General features: G+C 51.0%; 2 protein-coding genes across 2 annotated transcripts; one reads left to right on the top strand and one right to left on the bottom strand.

The window, feature by feature from the left end:
• Window positions 1–5,234: 5,234 nt before the first annotated feature.
• Window positions 5,235–6,001, top strand: BC939DRAFT_525602 (uncharacterized protein; the record flags this gene model as incomplete). Its single annotated transcript, XM_051561324.1, has 3 exons — window positions 5,235–5,483; window positions 5,573–5,788; window positions 5,900–6,001. The coding sequence occupies exons 1-3, from the start codon at window positions 5,439–5,441 to the stop codon at window positions 5,999–6,001; spliced, it is 363 nt and encodes a 120-aa protein (XP_051416185.1). The 5' UTR covers window positions 5,235–5,438.
• A 311-nt stretch (window positions 6,002–6,312) lies between these two features.
• BC939DRAFT_280896 (P-loop containing nucleoside triphosphate hydrolase protein) lies at window positions 6,313–11,195 on the bottom strand. The gene is made up of 3 exons (XM_051551207.1): window positions 11,144–11,195; window positions 8,914–11,048; window positions 6,313–8,820 (listed from the first exon to the last, which is right to left on the bottom strand). Exons 2-3 carry the CDS (start codon window positions 11,011–11,013, stop codon window positions 6,544–6,546), a joined length of 4,377 nt encoding a protein of 1,458 aa, XP_051416184.1. The 5' UTR covers window positions 11,014–11,048; window positions 11,144–11,195; the 3' UTR covers window positions 6,313–6,543.
• Window positions 11,196–18,340: the final 7,145 nt, after the last annotated feature.

Below are 18,340 nucleotides of genomic sequence, written 5' to 3'. Positions count from 1 at the left end.
GAAAACCGGCAAATTGGTGAAGACATTGTGTTGACCGTACAGACATAATGGATCGATCGTCTGTAATACACACCAGAGCAACTGCATCCCGCAGAGTAACCTTGCGCAAGTGAGCCAGATAAGCATGAATCGCATGGCGGGGAAATACGCAGTAAGACGGTCGATTCGGTGAGACTCTGGCCTGTTGAACTCTTCAGGATTATCCAGCATAATGTTGTCGATCCATCTAGCCCAATCGCTGTTTCTTGGAAACAGGTTCTCAATGAAGGGAAAGATCATCCTCTGGAGTCCGACTTTAGGGATGATGGTGTTGCGTTTCAGCCAAAACTCTTCGTTTGGAAGGGCAAACCCCACCATCCTATACGGAGCCTCCTTTGGGACTGAGCTCAAGTAATGTGTAACAAGACGACGATGATTCCAGTTGCCATGATGGGCAATATCCTTAATATCGGCCCCATTGGCATGCGCATGCTGTGCTCCAGCTTTCCGACCTCCGTGTGTGACCTTGTTCGACTTGTGATTGACCTTAACCATCAAGTTCTTCTGCGACCTATAGTGTCATAACCGATGATTAGGAAAAACTAATAACGAATCACGATGTGCTTCCTTCATGATCACCCAGTTTTGACTACCTGTAAAGCGTAGTGGCCGCCATCGGATTTGTCTTTGAGGAACCAAATATGAGATACATGACTTTCCATGCTTCTGCATAGAAGTTTGGTACGCAGCGCGGATCCTATTGGGCGTAAAATGAGCTGTTGCTATTAAAAAGCGTCAAGGTGTATATGCCACTTATTAAATGATATATAATACACATGACACATACTGTCCACAGCTCGAGCAAATAGAACGCGAGACAGCCCACAGGACATATTTCCACGTCCTTGTTGCGAACGCAAGACGAATATATCGTGTGGTCTTGATTCGTCTTCCCTTGAGTGATCGCAACTGCAATTTTTAGTGCGAACTGCCTGCCTTGCTCGCGGGTTGCATACTGGTGTGGATATATGTTGGACAACAAAGCCTCTCGCACACTCTAGCCGCGGGTAGTCATGAAGTGGTTCCATGCACTAGAAACACGACCACGGGCTCCGATGATTTTGAGGGCCCTGGCACCGCCGTTTTGATGCTTGTAGTTCCGGGTCCAAGATGACTATCAAGACCAACGAGGCACTCGTCAGGAGTATTCGCGAATGGCCAACACCGATCTCATTACGACAACTTCAGCAATTCCTTGGACTTTCTCAATACTACCACCAATTTATCCACCATTTTGCGAACGTAGCTCAACCACTCTTCAACCTCACACGAAAAGATACACCTTTTACATGGACACCAAGTCACCAACAAGCGATCCAAACAATTAAAGATCGCATCTGCTCTGCATCTGTCCTACAAATCTTCGATCCCACACTACCGATGGCGGTGGAAACCGATGCTTCTGGGTATGCGGTTGAAGCAGTTCTACTACAGACGGACCATGACGGCGTCACCAGACCTGTTGCTTTTACCTCACACCAGATGACTGAAGCTGAGCGGAATTACCCCACGCACGAGCAGGAGCTACCCGCGGTCGTTAACGCATTACAGCATTGGCGCTGCTACTTGGACGGCACTCGTTTTGTGGTTTACACTGATCATGCTACCCTCCAACACTTCCCAATTCAACCTAAATTGACTAGGCGCCAAGCCCATTGGATGGAACTCCTACAAGAATACGAATTCGAGTTCCGCTACCGACCTGAAAAGGACAATATTGTGCCAGACGCCCTGTCTCGTCGGCCAGATTATCACATCAACAGCCTCCAAATTGACGTCGACCCAGAAATCAGGAAATCCATTATCGACGGCTACCAGACGGACAAATGACTGCAGCCAACCTACAATCGCTGTACCAACGGTGACCAGGATCAACGATATTTTATCCGCGACGATTTTCTATGGATCCGCCAAGGGGACAAAGAGGCTACCACAGTGCCACGGACAGCCGGAATAATATCCACTTTGTTGCATGACTATCACGGTTCAACCATAGTAGGTCATCTCGGCTTCGATAAGACGTATGCCAGTTTACGCAAAACATTCTACTGGCTACAAATATCAAAGGATACCAGACAGTACATCAATTCTTGTCCGGATTGTCAACGCAACAAAAGACCACTAAAGCCCAGCTGGACTTCTGCAGCCCCTCGATATTCCTACCGAGCGGTGGTCTACGGTCACGATGGACTTCATTACACAACTGTCAAAAACAAATACGGGTTTCGACGCTATCACTGTCTTCGTGGATAAGTTCACCAAACAGGCTTACTTTTGCCCAAGTCATACCGTGGACTCAGCCAGTGATGTCGCCATGCTATTCTTCAACAACATCTTCAAGTTACATGGCCTGCCTCGCGTCATAGTCTCGGACAGGGACTCCCGATTTACAAGCCGCTTTTTGAAATCCTTGCACGACGCCATGGGAACACGACTCGCTATGTCTACAGCCTTCCATCCGCAAACCGATGGCCAGACCGAACAAGCAAATCGCACTCTGGAAGAAATACTAAGAGCCTATGTCGGATACAGACAGGACGATTGGGACCAGTACTTACCGGCACTCGAGTTTGCATTCAACAACACCAAGAATGCCTCCACAGGATTTTCACCATTTTTCCTCAACACCGGATCGGAACCTCTGGTGCTCTCGGCACTTCTCACACCGCCTAAAATCGACTTTCCGTCGGTCAATGCATTTCTGGAATACCAGTCCCAGGCGTTGGCAATGGCCCACGACGCATTTCTCAATGCTCAGTTAAACCAGGAAAAGCACGCGAACAAACATCGACGACACGTTGATTACCATGTTGGCGATGAGGTTTTTCTTGATTTGGCACACATTTCTTTGGAGCAACAACGACTGCGACCAGCAAGGAAGCTACAGCCCCAATTTACCGGCTCTTTTAAAATTGTGGAACAAATCTCGCCGGCTGCCTTCCGACTGCAACTACCAGAGACAATGCGTATACATCCTGTTTTTCACATTTTTCTATTGAAGCTGGTCATCCAGTCCCCTGCTGAGTTCGGCGACAGAAATCCGCCACGACCCCCACCTGTCATAGTTGAGGAGGAACCCGAGTATGAAGTGGAAAAGATACTCAATGGAGGACAACTCATGGGAACCAATTACGAATTGCAAAAACGCCCCAGAGCTGGTAGCAGACTTTTGGAAGAAGCGGGGAGAAATGCAACAATAGTCATATAATATATATATCCGTGCGCTGCAAATATTATTAAAAGTAGTTCATTTCTCCACTCCCTCTCGTCTTGCTACAGACAGCGGCCTTTGGAATGGGGATTGAGAAATCAAATGTGCGGTTCGTCATCCACTACTCTCTTCCTCAGTCAGTTGAGGGTTACTATCAAGAGACAGGCCGGGCTGGACGTGATGATAACAGTGCACATTGCCTGCTGTTTTACTCGCCTCTGGACAGAACCCCGATTGAGTATATGATCAGAATTGGTGCAGGCGATGCCTGTCAGATGCGGATACAGCGCGACAACCTTCAACACATGGTCAGATACTGTGAGAGCCATGAGGACTGCCGTCGCGTCCAGCTACTGAGCTATTTCAATGAAACCTTTTCATCTGTTGATTGCGCCAACAGTTGCGACAACTGCGGTTGAGGTCAAGATCCAGCACGCGAAGAAACATCCCATCATCTTATCAATGAGCCAAAGTCCTCCAACATCTCCGGCAACTCCAGCTCCCTCAGCATGAAGCGATATCCCCTTGAGACCATACCCAGCATCGACAGTACGGAGAGTCATGTCGGTTACACACGGCCACGCGGGGATGGCACACAGCCAAACGAGGACATTGCCATCAAGAGCAGTAACGGCCTGTTTAGTGATAGCTGGTAATGTGATCAACCGCGCAACAAAATTCGATTTTCTTTTGAAAGATGTGTGTTATCCTACGTCCATTCTTTCACTCATTCGTTTTTATTGGAAACGTAGGATGTTTAATCCAGAGGCCTACAAAACCAAAACGATCGTCAGAGCACATCTGGAAAAATGGACCACTCTCCTGGAGACAATCAGAGAACCTTCCTCTCTCGAAGGAGGTATTCTGTCGGTCTTTCAATTAACTTCTAATTCTCTTCCGGGACATTGTTCACGAGGATTGGGTCGATACAACCGCCTTAAAGAATGAACATTGGACGCTGCTGTCGGAGGACGCCTTTGCCTCAGTTTCCCCAGTAAGAGCGGATGACAACACCTCAATCAGCTGTGATTTCTGCCGATGCGACGTATGGAACAGATATTTCCACTGCGAGGAATGCACCGACACAGGCAGCAGTTACAATATCTGGACCGTATGCTTTGCAAGGGGTCGCGGTTGCTCACACCGAGCAACTTCAATGACTTTCATGGAGCATGTTTCCATGCCGTCTTTGTGGAAGATGTATTCACGAGCAGTGGAGTCATGGAACGCAGCATGTGATCTTCTCAACTGCGACGCGTACAGTCCCATCGTCGATGAGTGGTCTAATGGGTAAGTATTTGTTGCTAGGCGCTCTTTCTTCAGGTTCCAAAGTAACCAAACACTCATCAGTATACACTTCCCACCTTTAGAATCGTACCCATTGTAAAAGCTTTGTATGGAAGAGCTTGACAAGGTGAGTCTAAAGACAAGAGGATACTGGAGACCGGGAACTTTATGACAGGAACTAGGACTAGACAAGGCTGACCAACCAGCTAGACTAGGCGCGTCCTTTTACAGTTGTCTACAGCTGAGTATTACTAAGCTGGGTATTACTAATAAAGAGAGTGTTCTGGATGGATCTGGCTGTAGGTAGGTATCCACCTAGGATAACGGGACTCCTAAGCTTTTCTAGAGGAGCCTGAAGCCCTCTGATCACGTACATGTGACCATCGTCCAATCACAGAGATACAAATCTCTGACACCCATTCCTGGAAGGAGCTACTCCTTCACGTCCTTGGCATATGTGAGGCAGTTGCGATTACGGACGGCGCTAAGCAAGGTAACTCTGGTTTATTTATCTATGAGTTGAAGTCGCATTTGCATCGCGGATGCTACAGCTAATTATTTCCACACCAGTCATCCTGCCATCAGTGCAATCAATCCCGTGCAAAGAGGCCGAACACAGTGGTTTTCAAGTGCTGTAATCTTCGCCCGATCAACTGGCTGTCGAGACCAGCGAAAAAGGGCGTCAAACGTTGCCATTACAAGTTCTGTGGACGATGTCTTGAGCGTTCGCATGGAATGACCTGGGTTGATATGATGATGAATCCCCAGAGTTCTGAATCCTGCCCGTCATGCTTAGGCGTCCGTGTTTGCTTGGAATGCAGCAAAAATAGGCCAGAGATTAATCAATACAGGCCTGCCAACACTCTCCGTCGTAGAAACGATGGGCAGCCGCTGATCTACAATGATCCCTCCGACGACCATCGTAACAAAGGAGGCATCGCTGATAGTATGGGCCGCTCTTTTGCGAAATCGAGCCGTAAACGCGATCGGGAACAACAATAAACTCTGGTCCCGAATCTGGGCTCTTTCAACCAGACTAAGCCCCTTCGGTCTCTACATCTTCACTATACTGGATCACGCCTGGCAGAAACTTATGGCAATAGCCCCGACCTATTGCGAGATATCCAACTCCAGTTCCAGTGCTGTGGATTCCACGACGTCTTGGACCGCGCCATCCCCAAGGATTATCCTTCAATCTGCCATGACTCTCCGGACTTTGGATTCTCAAAGTCTTGTGAAGACAGATTGACTGTGAGACTCACGAACAAAAAAAAGTCAGCTTGAGTATCATGATCGCGTCGGTCGTATTGACAGCGCTGATCCTCGATTTGACTTACACCCTGTTTGTGATGCGGCCCTCAGACGATAAGCTTGAGCACCTCTTCCGCCAAGAGCAACATGCTTAGTGAACACTACCAGAACAACTACTGGGGACGGCCGTGCAACAGCTGGAGGTTGTGGTGATAGTAATTTGGGAGGTGCAATTGGCGGCGTCAGCAGTGTGCGAGGCCGTGTGGGCGACAGGGAAGAAGAACGACGATTCATCTGGCTTTCACGTAGACGGGCCTATGGATCGACCTCTCGCTGACCTCTGTGCCCCTCCTTTGCATTCTGGCATTCTGTACTCTCCTTTTGCAGCAAGTCCTTTGTAACATTAAAGAATGCTGACGATGAAAGCTGCAAGGAACACTCACCTGACCTTCTTGCGTTGATGATGGCCACTAGTCATGGTGCGTGCTGACTCATTTAAACTCTTCCCTGGTATCATCTGAGTCAGAATAGGAAGCCCTGGAAACACTGGAGTTGTCGTACTCTTTGGTCTGTGTCGGGCCAGACTTTGAAATTAGCACGCCTTTATAAATACGCCGCCCCATCTACTACAGACACTTGGATGGAGCGTGGTGGATGAAGTGGGAAGGAAGGAAGCTGAAGATCCAACAATCTAGCGCGGCTCGGTACGTACGACACGCAGAAATAGTTCATTATTATTGTCCAAATACTGAGAACTACTTCCTTTCCTGCTTGTCGTGGCTATTAACAAGGCTATAGAAAATGCTATTGGGGTTGGCTAGCAGGGTGGCGGGCTTGTCGTATTCAGCAACTTTTCCTCGCTCAAGGACAAGGATGCGGTCGCTGTCCATGATTGTATTAATGCGGTGAGCAATCGTCAGCACCGTGCACCCTTGGAACGACCTGCGGAGCGCTCGCTGGATGGCGTTGTCGGTCTCGATATCGATTGCAGCGGTTGCTTCGTCGAGACAAAGCACCTTGGTGTTCTTGTTGAGCATGGCGCGTGCCAGATTCATCAACTGTCGCTGGCCAAGCGACATGTTTTCGCCACCATTCTCAATCACCGTGTGGAGGCCCTCTGGCAAAGATGAGATATAGGGCTTGAGTGAGGCTGCCTCGAGAGCAGCCCAAAGATCCGCATCTTGATGTTGGTCAAATGGATCGAGGTTGACGCGGATCGTGCCGCCAAACAGGAAAGGATCTTGCGGGATGATAGTCAGCCGAGATCGCAGCTCATGCAAGCCCACGGTCGACGTGTCAACACCATCGATCAGGATCTTGCCCTCGGCAGCTTCAATAATGCGGAACAGGGCCATGGTCACAGATGACTTGCCCGCGCCAGTGCGGCCAACAACACCAACACGTTCGCCAGCGCGGACAGTCAAATCGACGTTACTGAGCACCAGATCTAGGCCCTCACGGTAGCGGGTTGAGAAGTTTTGGAACTCGAGCTTGCCCTGCTGTGGCCAGTTCTTGTCCGTCTTGGAGTCTGGGATCACATCGAGGGCCTCAGACGGAAGCTCACTGTATTCCTTGACGCGCTCGACAGAAACTATGGTGGTCTCAAGGTTGCAGACGCTGGTCATCACTGCCTGGACATTCGTCGTGAAATAACTGATCTCACTGAGGACAATAGCAAAGACACCTGCAATGGCCGAGTTGCGCAGGACGACAGCCATCAGAGCAATGAATGCCATCACAACGTCATTGAGGATCTCAAGCATGACCTGCAGCCAGCGCTGGGTCGTGTTGGTGAGATAGTACACTTGCTGCGACTGGTCGAGCAGCTTGGTTGCTCGCGTAGCAAATCGATCCGCGTCACCATATCCGCGGATAGTCACCAGGCCGTTGAGAGTCTCACCAAAGTGGGCATACATTGGCGAGCGAGCAGCCGAGTCGAGACGCTTGATCTCGCGGGACGAGACAAGGTAGTATGCTCCGAGGTAATAGTAGCAGGCGCAAAGAGGGACCATGAGTATCAAGAAGTATGAGGTTGCCGCAATGCAGAAACCAACCTGCATGAGGTTCACCATGAAATTGAGGAAGATGGTGAGCAGGGAAAACGGGATCGTCACATCGATGGTCGCGAAATCGTGAGCGAAGCGGTTGATGATCTTGCCAGACGATGTGGTTTCGAAGAAAGACATGGGCGAACGGATCAAAGGAGCGACCATGCTGGCGTGGAGAGACTTGGAAGCCTTTCGGGCGAGAACCAGAAAAAAGGTGACGATGGCCAATACCAGGGCGAATGCGGTTGCAAAGATCCATGCCAAGTAGGCCAAGATCCAGTACTGGTTGCTGTGAGAGGGAGTGACCTTGTAGTTCTCGTTACCCCAGATCTGAAGCCAGATCTGGGTGCCAACGCTGGTGCCCAAGTAGGCGAGGCAGACAAACACGAACAAGAAGAACACAGGGAGGCCCATCGAGTGGAAATAGTACTTGTACACAGACCAGTCGACCCGACCCTCGCTCTTGACCTCGGCGTCCACTTCGTTATGTTCCTCCAAGTCGAGATCCTCCTCCATCTTGGTTGACTTTTGTTTCCGGAATGTTGTTCGTTTAGTAAGCTCCACAGGTCGCTTTTGTCCTCCTTCGACGATCTCCGCAATAACCTCTTCGTCAGCGCCAGATGCCTGATCGTCTTCAGCTTCATCGTCGTACTCTTTGGAGACGACAATCTTGCTCTCAGCGATCATGCGGTGCAGGTCACCTTCAGTGTCTTGGATCAAGTCATCGTAGGATCCATCCTGCGAAATCCTGCCCTGCTTGACCACGATAATCTGGTTGACCTGCTTCAGGTGGATAGCTCCATTGGTGACGAGAATGCGCGTCTTGTGGGCGAGAATCTTGGTAATAGCTTCCTCAAAGATGTGGCGATCGACATGGGCATCGACAGCAGAGAGCGGATCGTCAAAGATGTACACATCGGCATTAGCATAGACTGCACGAGCAATCGAAATGCGCTGCTTCTGACCACCTGATAGATTGATGCCCTAATGTACAGAATTTCAACCACATACAAAGTGTCAGATATCGAGCTTTGAGTCGTGTGTGGTCGTCGCCCAAAGTTGTTTGCATCTCCTTGCCTTTTCACCAATCAGAGTTTTGTCGCCGTTGACGAGCATCTTGAGGTCAGGGACCAAGGCACAGGCTTTGACGACTTGAAGGTATCGCTCCTTTTTGTACTCGCGACCAAACAGAATGTTGTTGCGGACCGTGTCATTGAGGATCCAAGCAGACTGGGCAACATAGGCAAGCGAGCCATAGGCACGCACCGAGCCGCTGTACTTGTGCATCTCGCCAAGAAGAGCCCCAACCAACGACGATTTGCCCTCGCCAACGCGACCAATAACAGCAGTCAGAGATCCGCGTTTGATGATGAAAGAGATATTGCGCAGGACGGGACCGAGAGTGTCACGAGTAGCCTTGTCGCCCTTCTTGGACTCGTCAACCTTCTCATCGGATGCTGTGGACTCCATTGTAGAAGTCTCATGGCCACCACCAGCCGATTTCTCATCAAGAGTCATCTTCTCATCCTGTGTAGGATCAACTTTGGTAGCCAGGTTTGCGTTCTTTTTCGCCTCCTTGGCTTCTTTCTCGCGCTTCGCTTCCATTGCCTTGATCGCTTCGGGGCTGTACCAACCAAACGTGCCGTTCGTGACCTCGTATGCAATCTCGAACTTGCTGGCATCGGGATGGCGTTCGACATTGGCAGCGTTGATCTCCTCAGAATCAAAGAAGTCGCGTAAACGAACATACGACACATGGCCACTGATGATGCTGTTGATAGAACTTGTAATATTATTCACGGGAGTCCCCAACATGTTGAGCAAAGTAATGCAGGTGAATATCCTCTGAATATCCAAGGGAGCGTCAGGCGTGGCAACGGTGCTGTAGACTGTCAATGCGGCGAACGACGATAGTGGCACTGTGACGTTGAACAAGGCAACCCCGATGGTGATAATGATGTTGAACCAACGCAGGGCGTTGAGCTGCTTCAAACGGGCCTCCGAGACTTGGTGGACAAAATAACGCTCCCAGGCATACAGCTTGATCGACTTGATGTGATTGACCAACTCGTTGACGAGTTTCATACGCAGGTCATTCTTGGCTGCCATTTGTTTGTACGCCGTGCCAGTCTTGGAAGAGATGAAGCCGCTGAGAATCGCGATGCCAACGGTGACTCCAAGGCTGGCAAACATGGCATACTTTACTTGCTGATAGAGAAGAGCCAAGGCAATAGCGACTCCAATAATGCTGCTCCAGAGCAAGTGTATGATCATAAACAGCTTTAAGACGTTGTCGACATCGCTGCTCATGTGGTTGACAATCGATCCCATGCCCTCTTGCTTATTTGTCGAGCTCAAGCGCAGGGCTTTGCGGTAGATGAGGCTGTTGAACACGCCACGAGCGCGAATCGAGCACTGAAAGCAAACGTTTTGGTATTGGGCATTGAACAAGCCACCAAGCACACTTGACGTCAGTACACCAAGCATCAGCCCGTAGCCCTTCCACGCTGGTTCAGGCTCGAGACCCCTCTCCTTGGACGCTTGGGTGTAGCTGGCCATGAAGGCGATCAAGTTCGAAAAGAGGACAGGGCGGACGTATGTTGCAGCAGTGTACATCAGACAAGGGATCACGGCACTCATGTACGCCCAACCAACGGTGTACACAAGAACTGAGAACAATCGAGCCTTGTGAGGCTGGACGGTTATCGCCTTTCCAGGGGCTCCAGTCTTGTCGGCCAGCTGTTGAGCTTTTTGGCGAGCAATTGCCTCGTCGGCATCCATACGGGCCTGGGTGGACAGAAGAACAGGGTATGACAGCATCTTGGGGTGCAGGTTCCAAATGTCATCCATTCGGAGAGTCTTTTTTTTGCCCTTATTCAGAAGAGGAGCAACCCAGAAGAAAGTGAAGCGGGAGAAAAGATTGGAGTAAGGTTCTGGTGAAGGGTTCGCTTGTACCATCTTCTCGACATTGGGGCGGGTCAGTGAGTGACGGTTGGCCTTGGGGATGTTCTCAAGACCAAACACAATGAACGCTACAATGGTGAAGAGGAGCTTGAGCAAAGGCAGCGAGTCTGCAAGACCGTTGCTCGACTCCTCGATCCGCGAGCGGGTTGGGAAGATTGAGATCAAAGCCGTGAACAGCCAGTAGACAAGCAGCGTGCTCGAAGGGTTAGGCATGTTGAAGTGCTCAAAGTAGTGCAGGAGGAGTGCAGCTAGCTATCAGTGCGATACAATATGAAGCGTACATGAGCAACAACTTCCCTCTTGGGACGCATAAACATATAACGCAAACAATCAATGCACTTACAATCGAGACAATGTACAGCACAGAGTTGAGGATAGCAGACGAAGGGTAGCCCCTCTGAGCAATAATGGCAAGGAGCGCGATCTGCAGGGCAAGAGTCGTAGTGACGCCGGTGATCTTGACGAGAAACCACGGACTGGCCCTCACTCCCTCCAGACGGCCCTTACAGAGGAGCTTGAAAAGTCGAGGAGTTGTGCCAACCAGCAAAAGGACGCTCGGAAGGATAGTGAGAAGGCTGGCAGAGCCATGCTGTTCTTGGTTAGTAATAGCGGTAATATGATATGACGGCGACGGAAGCGACATATTTACTTCTCCGTGACTGTACCTGTCCTGAAAGCATGTTGTAAAATCCAAAGACCGTCTATTGGAAAGAGGGCCCCATTCCTCAGCGTCACAGAACGGCATTTCTGGCACCAGGGTTGAGGACGAAGATTAACTATGGTTTTAAGGATAGGCAGAGAGAAAGAGAGAGAGAGGAAGGAAGGAAGGAATAGAAAAGGAAGGACACGGGGAGGGAGGCCGGGGAGAAGGGGAGGGGGAACCTGGGCTTGGCATGCAGCGTAGAAGAGCACCAAATAAGGAGAAAGTATGCCATACGGACGGAGCGTGATACCGAAATTCGCCCAAGGTTTGCACCAGTCAACGCCGATTGGCCCCAAGCAGCATTCTTCTCATGAGCACGGGAGCAAGCCCAATCTTTTGGCGCACCTTTGTTCGATAGAACGCTTTGAACGATGTCCACAGCTTGAACTTCGGCAAAACTTTGCGCTCCGTCTTTTCCGCCTGCTCATGCATCCTTAGCGCAAACTCTCGCGGCATTTAAATTCAGCCCTGTGTAACATTTAGCCCTGTGTAACATTCAGCCCTGTGTAACATATTGCTCAAGTTGTCATTGGTGATATTGTTTAATCCATTTTGACTCCGTCATATCTTCCCAAAACTTTTAAAGAGCCGCTTTTGCTCGGAGGGACGACGGGTGCAATGGGCAGTAGAAGAGAGATGTGCGTGCTAGGCACCGGAGGAGGACCTCCAGCACTATATCGCTTTGTGCCCCGCTAAGCGCCATGCGTGGGTCTCCTTCCTATCCCATTACACCACGTGCAACACATGGTCAGACCAGGAACTGCTCGAGATTCTGTCTCTTCGATGCTCCAAAGGAATCCCCGACCCCGCAAAAGGGTCTTTGTCTCTCCCGTCTGGAACTCGTCGGCTGCCGCATCGCAGGTATCGCCAGATTCATTCGCATACTCTATCTCGAGCAAGCTTCCTTGCACCCAAGGACCCTCGCCCAGATCATGTCTTCCTTTGCGGACCGTATTCACCTTTTCAACCAAGTGAAGCTAGATAAAAAGGGCCAGGCAGTGGGTTCTTAGAGCCTTTCTCCCTCTTTTCTTTATTTGTGTTGAAAAGAGTGTTGGCACGCAACAGGTGGCGAGGTGAAGGTGGGAATGCACGCGGACGGGCATGAGGCGGGGGAAAGGAACAGGCGAGAGGACAGGGAAGGACGGAAGAAAGGGGAGGGCCTTCACGGCAATACACCCTCATCCATCCAAAGAGTGGCACCAATGTTCAATGGCGCGGGTTCTAGAAAGGCTCTATTCTTTACCACGCGCGCAACTTTGGTAGTGATTCAAGCAGGATAGACTTTCCTACGGAAACTTGCGAGCGAGCCTAAGGCACCATAACTTCAAGTGTTGAGATGCCCGGATGTCAAGAGTCCAGACAGAGCAGAAACCACTATGTGTACCTGTGCCACCCGTGCGACAAGGTTGGACAACTATCCTGAGGCAATACTTTTCTCTCACCTTTTCTTTTTCTTGGCTAGATGGTGACAGGTGTTCTTCTTCCAGCATCCCAATCTCACCATCCTAGTCACACATGATATCACCAACCTCATCTCCTCGCCTACTGCACCCTGAGAATCAACGTGTACCACTTTGCCGAATTCAATTTCCTAACGGCTGAAGCCAGCCGGAATCCATACCGAAAACAAATCTTGTTACGGCATTGACACCGAACGATAGTTACAATTTGCTACCTAAAAGTCGACACCTGCTCAATTTTCCCCCAATTGAGCCATGTATTCTTTAGGGTGTACTGTACCTACAGCACATTGCAGCTCACAACATAGAAGTTTTCGAAGCGAAAGTTTGGAAGTTTGAAGACGCCAAGCACGATGCTATTCAATTGGCTATGCCATCGGAATGCATGCTCTGCCTGCTGTAATAAAAAGCGAAAGGTCGGCTTCTTGACACCTCTACTTCTCGTTGCTATCCGAAGTTTCCGTACTCTTGATGGAAAACAAAATGACCAACTCCCCAAGCTCTTCGAAGGACAGGTAAGCCCCAGACAAACATTAAGACATTGCACGAGCCGCATTGGGAAATATGTAGATCCGACAGGATGTTGACAATACGCCCTGTCCCAATCAAACAGCCAAGCGAATAATTATGTTCCAGGTACAATCGCGAATCGCCTGCCTAACGCTCAGGAACTGGCAGAGGCATTATCTGTAAGTGGCAATGCACGGTGTGCAAAAAAAAGGGTTTTGGGAAGGGAGAGGGAAACTGCAGTGTAGAATGGAGAAACAAAAGCAGGACACTGACCCTCTGCTATCATCTTTGGAGTAGACTGTTGGTTTCATCTCAGGACTGACTAGCCATGAAAGGCTTCCAGACATTTCGGGTATGTCGGCGACGCAAACGGCAGCAGGCGTAAGAAGGTATACCACACTTGTACCAAATGCTCCCTTCATGGTCCATACATCGTCAAAAGTTCACGAGGGCAATGCTGACGCTTGCGATCTCTAAAACGTTAAACAGCGACTGTGCCACGCCTATGACCCGACAGCCATCGGAGGCCTCTTCGCTTAGTACTCTCACGGTGGGCGGATGGGAAGACAAGATCACTCCTATTGAAAACCTCAAGGCCCAACCAGGTTACCAGCAAAAGACTCTCGCTGGTGTCTCTAGAGCGCTCGATCTTCCCACGGACCGTCATAGTCCTATCGAGCCTTCATTTGCTGGAGCAGAGTGCTCCGTCCACCTCGAGGCGCCATTGAAGCAGCTGCTTACAAGCCTCGGGCACGATAACGGCTCGGACCTTAGCGCCGTCGTGCTGGCCGCCTGGAGCATTATTTTGTCTCGACTTTCTGGCGAAGACTCCTTTGTCATTGGCACGGGTGGTGCCGACGAGAAGGGCCTGTCCATCAACGCACTGCCTATGCTTGTTGATCTCTCGGGAGAGCCAAACACATTGCAACTGCTCGAGCGTGTGAAGCACGCACTTGTCACCATTCCAAGGCAAGAGAACGACCTCCCCTCATTCCAGGTTGCGTTCTACTCGCACGTTGAACAGTCTGCTCAACCACTGACCGACTATGTTTCCGTCCAGTGTGAGCTCGAGCTGCATCTGCTTCAAGACAAGGAGGATGCCGCTGCAAGAATCCACTATGCCACCGATCTCTACAATAAAGGCACCATCGAGAGGTATGCCGGCTACCTCAAGGCGGTCTTGATGAACATGGTTGTCAACAGCGGCCATCCAGTTGCCTCTTTCGACATCATATCTCCAACTGAGAAAAAACTGCTCCTTGAGACGTGGAACGAGTCAGCCGCAGAATACCCTGCAGACCGCTGCATTCAACGCCTGTTTGAGGACCAGGTGGACAAGTCACCCGAGACCATTGCTATTGTCCATGACGAGCAGGCACTCACCTACCTTGAGCTGAATACGATTGCCCATCGTTTCGCCTGTCACCTTGTCAATGCTGGAGTCAAACGTGGGGACTTTGTCGCCATTCTACTCCCGAGATCTATCGAACTGGTCGCTACCCAGCTAGCGGTGCTCAAGGTCGGAGCAGCTTACGTGCCGATAGATTCCAAGGCCCCCGTGGATCGGCAGGCGTTTATCGCCAAGGATAGCGCTGCAGTCCTGCTGGTCACCAATACCAAAGCTGAGAGCCCTTTTGCGCTGAAGCTTCCATTACTTCGTTTTGGTATGTCGCATGGGGTTGGGATGTGAGGAGGTCACCATGGTTAATCTCGTTTTGATGTAACTGAATTCTAACTACGACCTTCATTCTTCGCAACTGCAGACACATTCGCGTTGCTCAGCGCGGAGGCAGATGGGTCCAAAGTCAACATAGCAGAATCCAGCTTGGACACTGCCTATATCATGTACACATCCGGTTCGACTGGTATTCCTAAAGGTGTAATGGTTCCCCACCGCGCTATTGCTCGTCTTGTCATGAACAGCGGTTACGCAGACATCGGTTCCGATGACCGCGTTGCTTTTGCAGCCAATCCTGCCTTCGATGCAAGCACCTTTGAGATATGGGCACCATTGCTCAACGGTGGTCGTCTTGTCGTTATTGATTCCGACACATTTGCCAACCCGCAGCTCCTCGCTGAAGCATTGAGTAGGCATCAGATCAACACGCTTTGGCTCACCATGGCTCTCTTCAATCACTATGTCTATACCATGGGTCCTGCCCTGGCCAAGCTGAAGTACCTTCTCTGCGGTGGAGAGCAAGGCAACCTGGAGACGTTCGCTGCCCTGCTGAAGCATGGTGGACCACAGCATCTTATCAACGGCTACGGACCAACAGAGACGACCACGTTCGCTACAACATTCGAAGCCTTGGAAACAGACGACCAGCCTGAGCGCCTGCCAATCGGACGACCTGTCGGCAACACTCGTGTGTATGTACTGAACAAGCAAAGCAGGCTGGTGCCAATTGGTGTGGTGGGCGAGCTGTACATTGGCGGCGATGGTGTTGCCAGCGGCTACCTGAACCGACCGGACCTCACGGCCGAGCGATTCCTCCCCGATCCCTTCAGCAAGAGCGAGGGTGCTCGCATGTACAGGACTGGGGATTTGGTCCGCTATCTTCCCGATGGAAACCTGGTCTTCATGGGCCGCAACGACGATCAAGTCAAGATTCGTGGTTTCCGAATCGAGCTCGGCGAGATTGAGGCTCGTCTTGTGGAGCACGATCTGGTCAAGGAGGCTGTCGTTGTTATTCTTGGTGAAGGAGAGGAGAAGCGTCTCGTAGCCTACATCGTCGCTGGAGTCCAGGAGCAGTTGGCTCATACACTGCGCAAGCATCTTGCCGAACTCCTACCCGAGTACATGATCCCCTCGGCATTTGTGCGTCTGGACGTATTCCCAATGACCAACAACGGCAAGGTTGATCGCCGTGCCCTCCCTGAGCCCGACAGCGTTTCTTTTGTCACTCGGGACTATGTTGTACCTCAAGGCGAAATCGAGATCGCATTGGCTGAAATGTGGGCTGAGCTGCTCAAGGTCGAGAGAGTTGGTCGGCATGACAACTTCTTCATGTTGGGGGGACACTCTATTCTCGCCGTGCGCCTCGTGAATCGTGTCTCGACTCTTGGAGCGCAGTTGTCTCTGTCCACGTTGTTTGCCACTCCTACTCTCTCCGCCTTTGCAGAGGTAGTGAGCGGCAAGATCGCCCAGGAAGTTCTGCCGCAGTCCTTCATTACCCCTGTCTCAAGAGACGGCCCGCTGGAGCTGTCGTTTGCCCAACAGCGCCTGTGGTTCCTTGCTCAGATGGAAGGAGTGAGCGAGACCTATCACGTTCCTGTGGCTCTTCGTCTCCGTGGTGCTCTGAACTATGTCTCCCTGGAGAAGTCATTAAACACCCTGTTCGCCAGACACGAGTCGCTTCGCACGGTCTTTGTCACAGTCAACGGCCAGCCCAAGGTTAAGCTCTTGCCTGCCGACAGCGGATTATCTATGGTCGTCCATGATCTACGAAATGAGGAGAACAAGGAGACTGTGGTCAAGCAACAGGCTGCTCTGGATGCCGCCACGCGTTTTGACCTGGAGAATGGCCCTTTAGTTCGGGCTCAACTCTTCCAACTCGCTGAAGATGAGCACATCTTCCTCATGAACCAGCACCACATCGTCACAGACGGCTGGTCCATGGGTGTGATGTTCGGCGAACTCAACGAGCTCTATGCGGCTTACTCCGCTGGTCAGCCTAACCCCCTGGCACCACTCTCTGTTCAGTATCCCGATTATGCTGCCTGGCAGCGACAATGGCTCACTGAGGGAAGACTCGAGGAACAGGCTACATACTGGCGCGAGACCCTGGCTGGCGCTCCGGTGTCGATTGAGCTACCTACTGATAGACTTCGTCCTCCTCAACAGTCCTTCGCTGGTGCCTCTGTTCCTATCCGCTTGGATGCACAGCTCACCCGCGCTCTCAAGGCACTGTGCCAGAAGCATGGTGTCACAATGTTTACGACAGTGCTGGCAGCATGGAGTGCTGTTCTCTCTCGTCTGTCCGGACAGGAGGATCTTGTCATCGGCACTCCGACCGCGAACCGCAGCCATCCTCAAGTTGAGCAGCTGCTCGGATTCTTTGTCAACACTCTTGCGCTTCGTATCGACTTATCTGGAGAGCCAAGTGCAGAACAGCTATTGGAGCGGGTCCGCAAGACCACAGTCGCAGCCCAGGCACATCAGGACTTGCCTTTTGAGCAGGTGGTGGAGATTGCTCAGCCACCTCGACGGATGGACCAGACTCCGCTATTTCAAGTGCTGTTCGCATGGCAAAACAACGATGTCGGCACACTGCAGCATCAGAATGTGAAGGCTGTGTTTGAAAACGTGCACTACGATGTCGTCAAGTTTGATCTGGATCTCCAAATGAATGAGGAAAATGGCGAGGTCAATGGATGCCTCAATTATTCGACGGCTCTCTTTGATCGCCAGACCATTGAGCGGCACGTCGGATACCTGGAGGCTATGCTGAGATGGATGACCGTCGCTGTGGAACGGTCCTTAGGTGAAGCGCCGATACTTGGATCATCGGAGCAGGAGTTTTTGCTGCACACATGGAACGCAACCGATCGGCCCTATCCAGACAACACTTGCATCCATCATCTTTTCGAGAGCCAGGTGAAGTCGTCGCCGGAGGCTATTGCCATTGTGCATGACGACCAGACGCTGACTTACAGCGAGCTGAATTCCCGTGCCAATGTGCTCGCCCGTCGGCTTGTTGCAGCTGGCGTTAAACCTGGTGATTTTGTCCTGATTCTGCTGGATCGCTCGATCGACCTTGTCGCCGCTCAGATTGCGATCCTCAAGGTTGGGGCGGCGTATGTGCCGATCGACACCAAGGCTCCTGCGGATCGACAAGCCTATATTGCATCCGACACTAATGCCAAA

This window comes from Gamsiella multidivaricata (assembly GCF_025024155.1).
Source record: "Gamsiella multidivaricata strain RSA 2152 chromosome Unknown BC939scaffold_7, whole genome shotgun sequence".
Lineage (NCBI taxonomy): Eukaryota > Fungi > Mortierellomycota > Mortierellomycetes > Mortierellales > Mortierellaceae > Gamsiella > Gamsiella multidivaricata.
This window is presented reverse-complemented; position numbering and strand designations above follow the sequence as displayed.

Coding starts and splice junctions, on each gene's coding strand:
- BC939DRAFT_280896 (XM_051551207.1), bottom strand. CDS start 11,013: ATGCCTAACCCTTCGAGCACGCTGCTTGTCTACTGGCTGTTCACGGCT. Junction 8,821..8,913: donor AAACTCTGATTGGTGAAAAG/GCAAGGAGATGC, acceptor TCTGTACATTAG/GGCATCAATCTATCAGGTGG.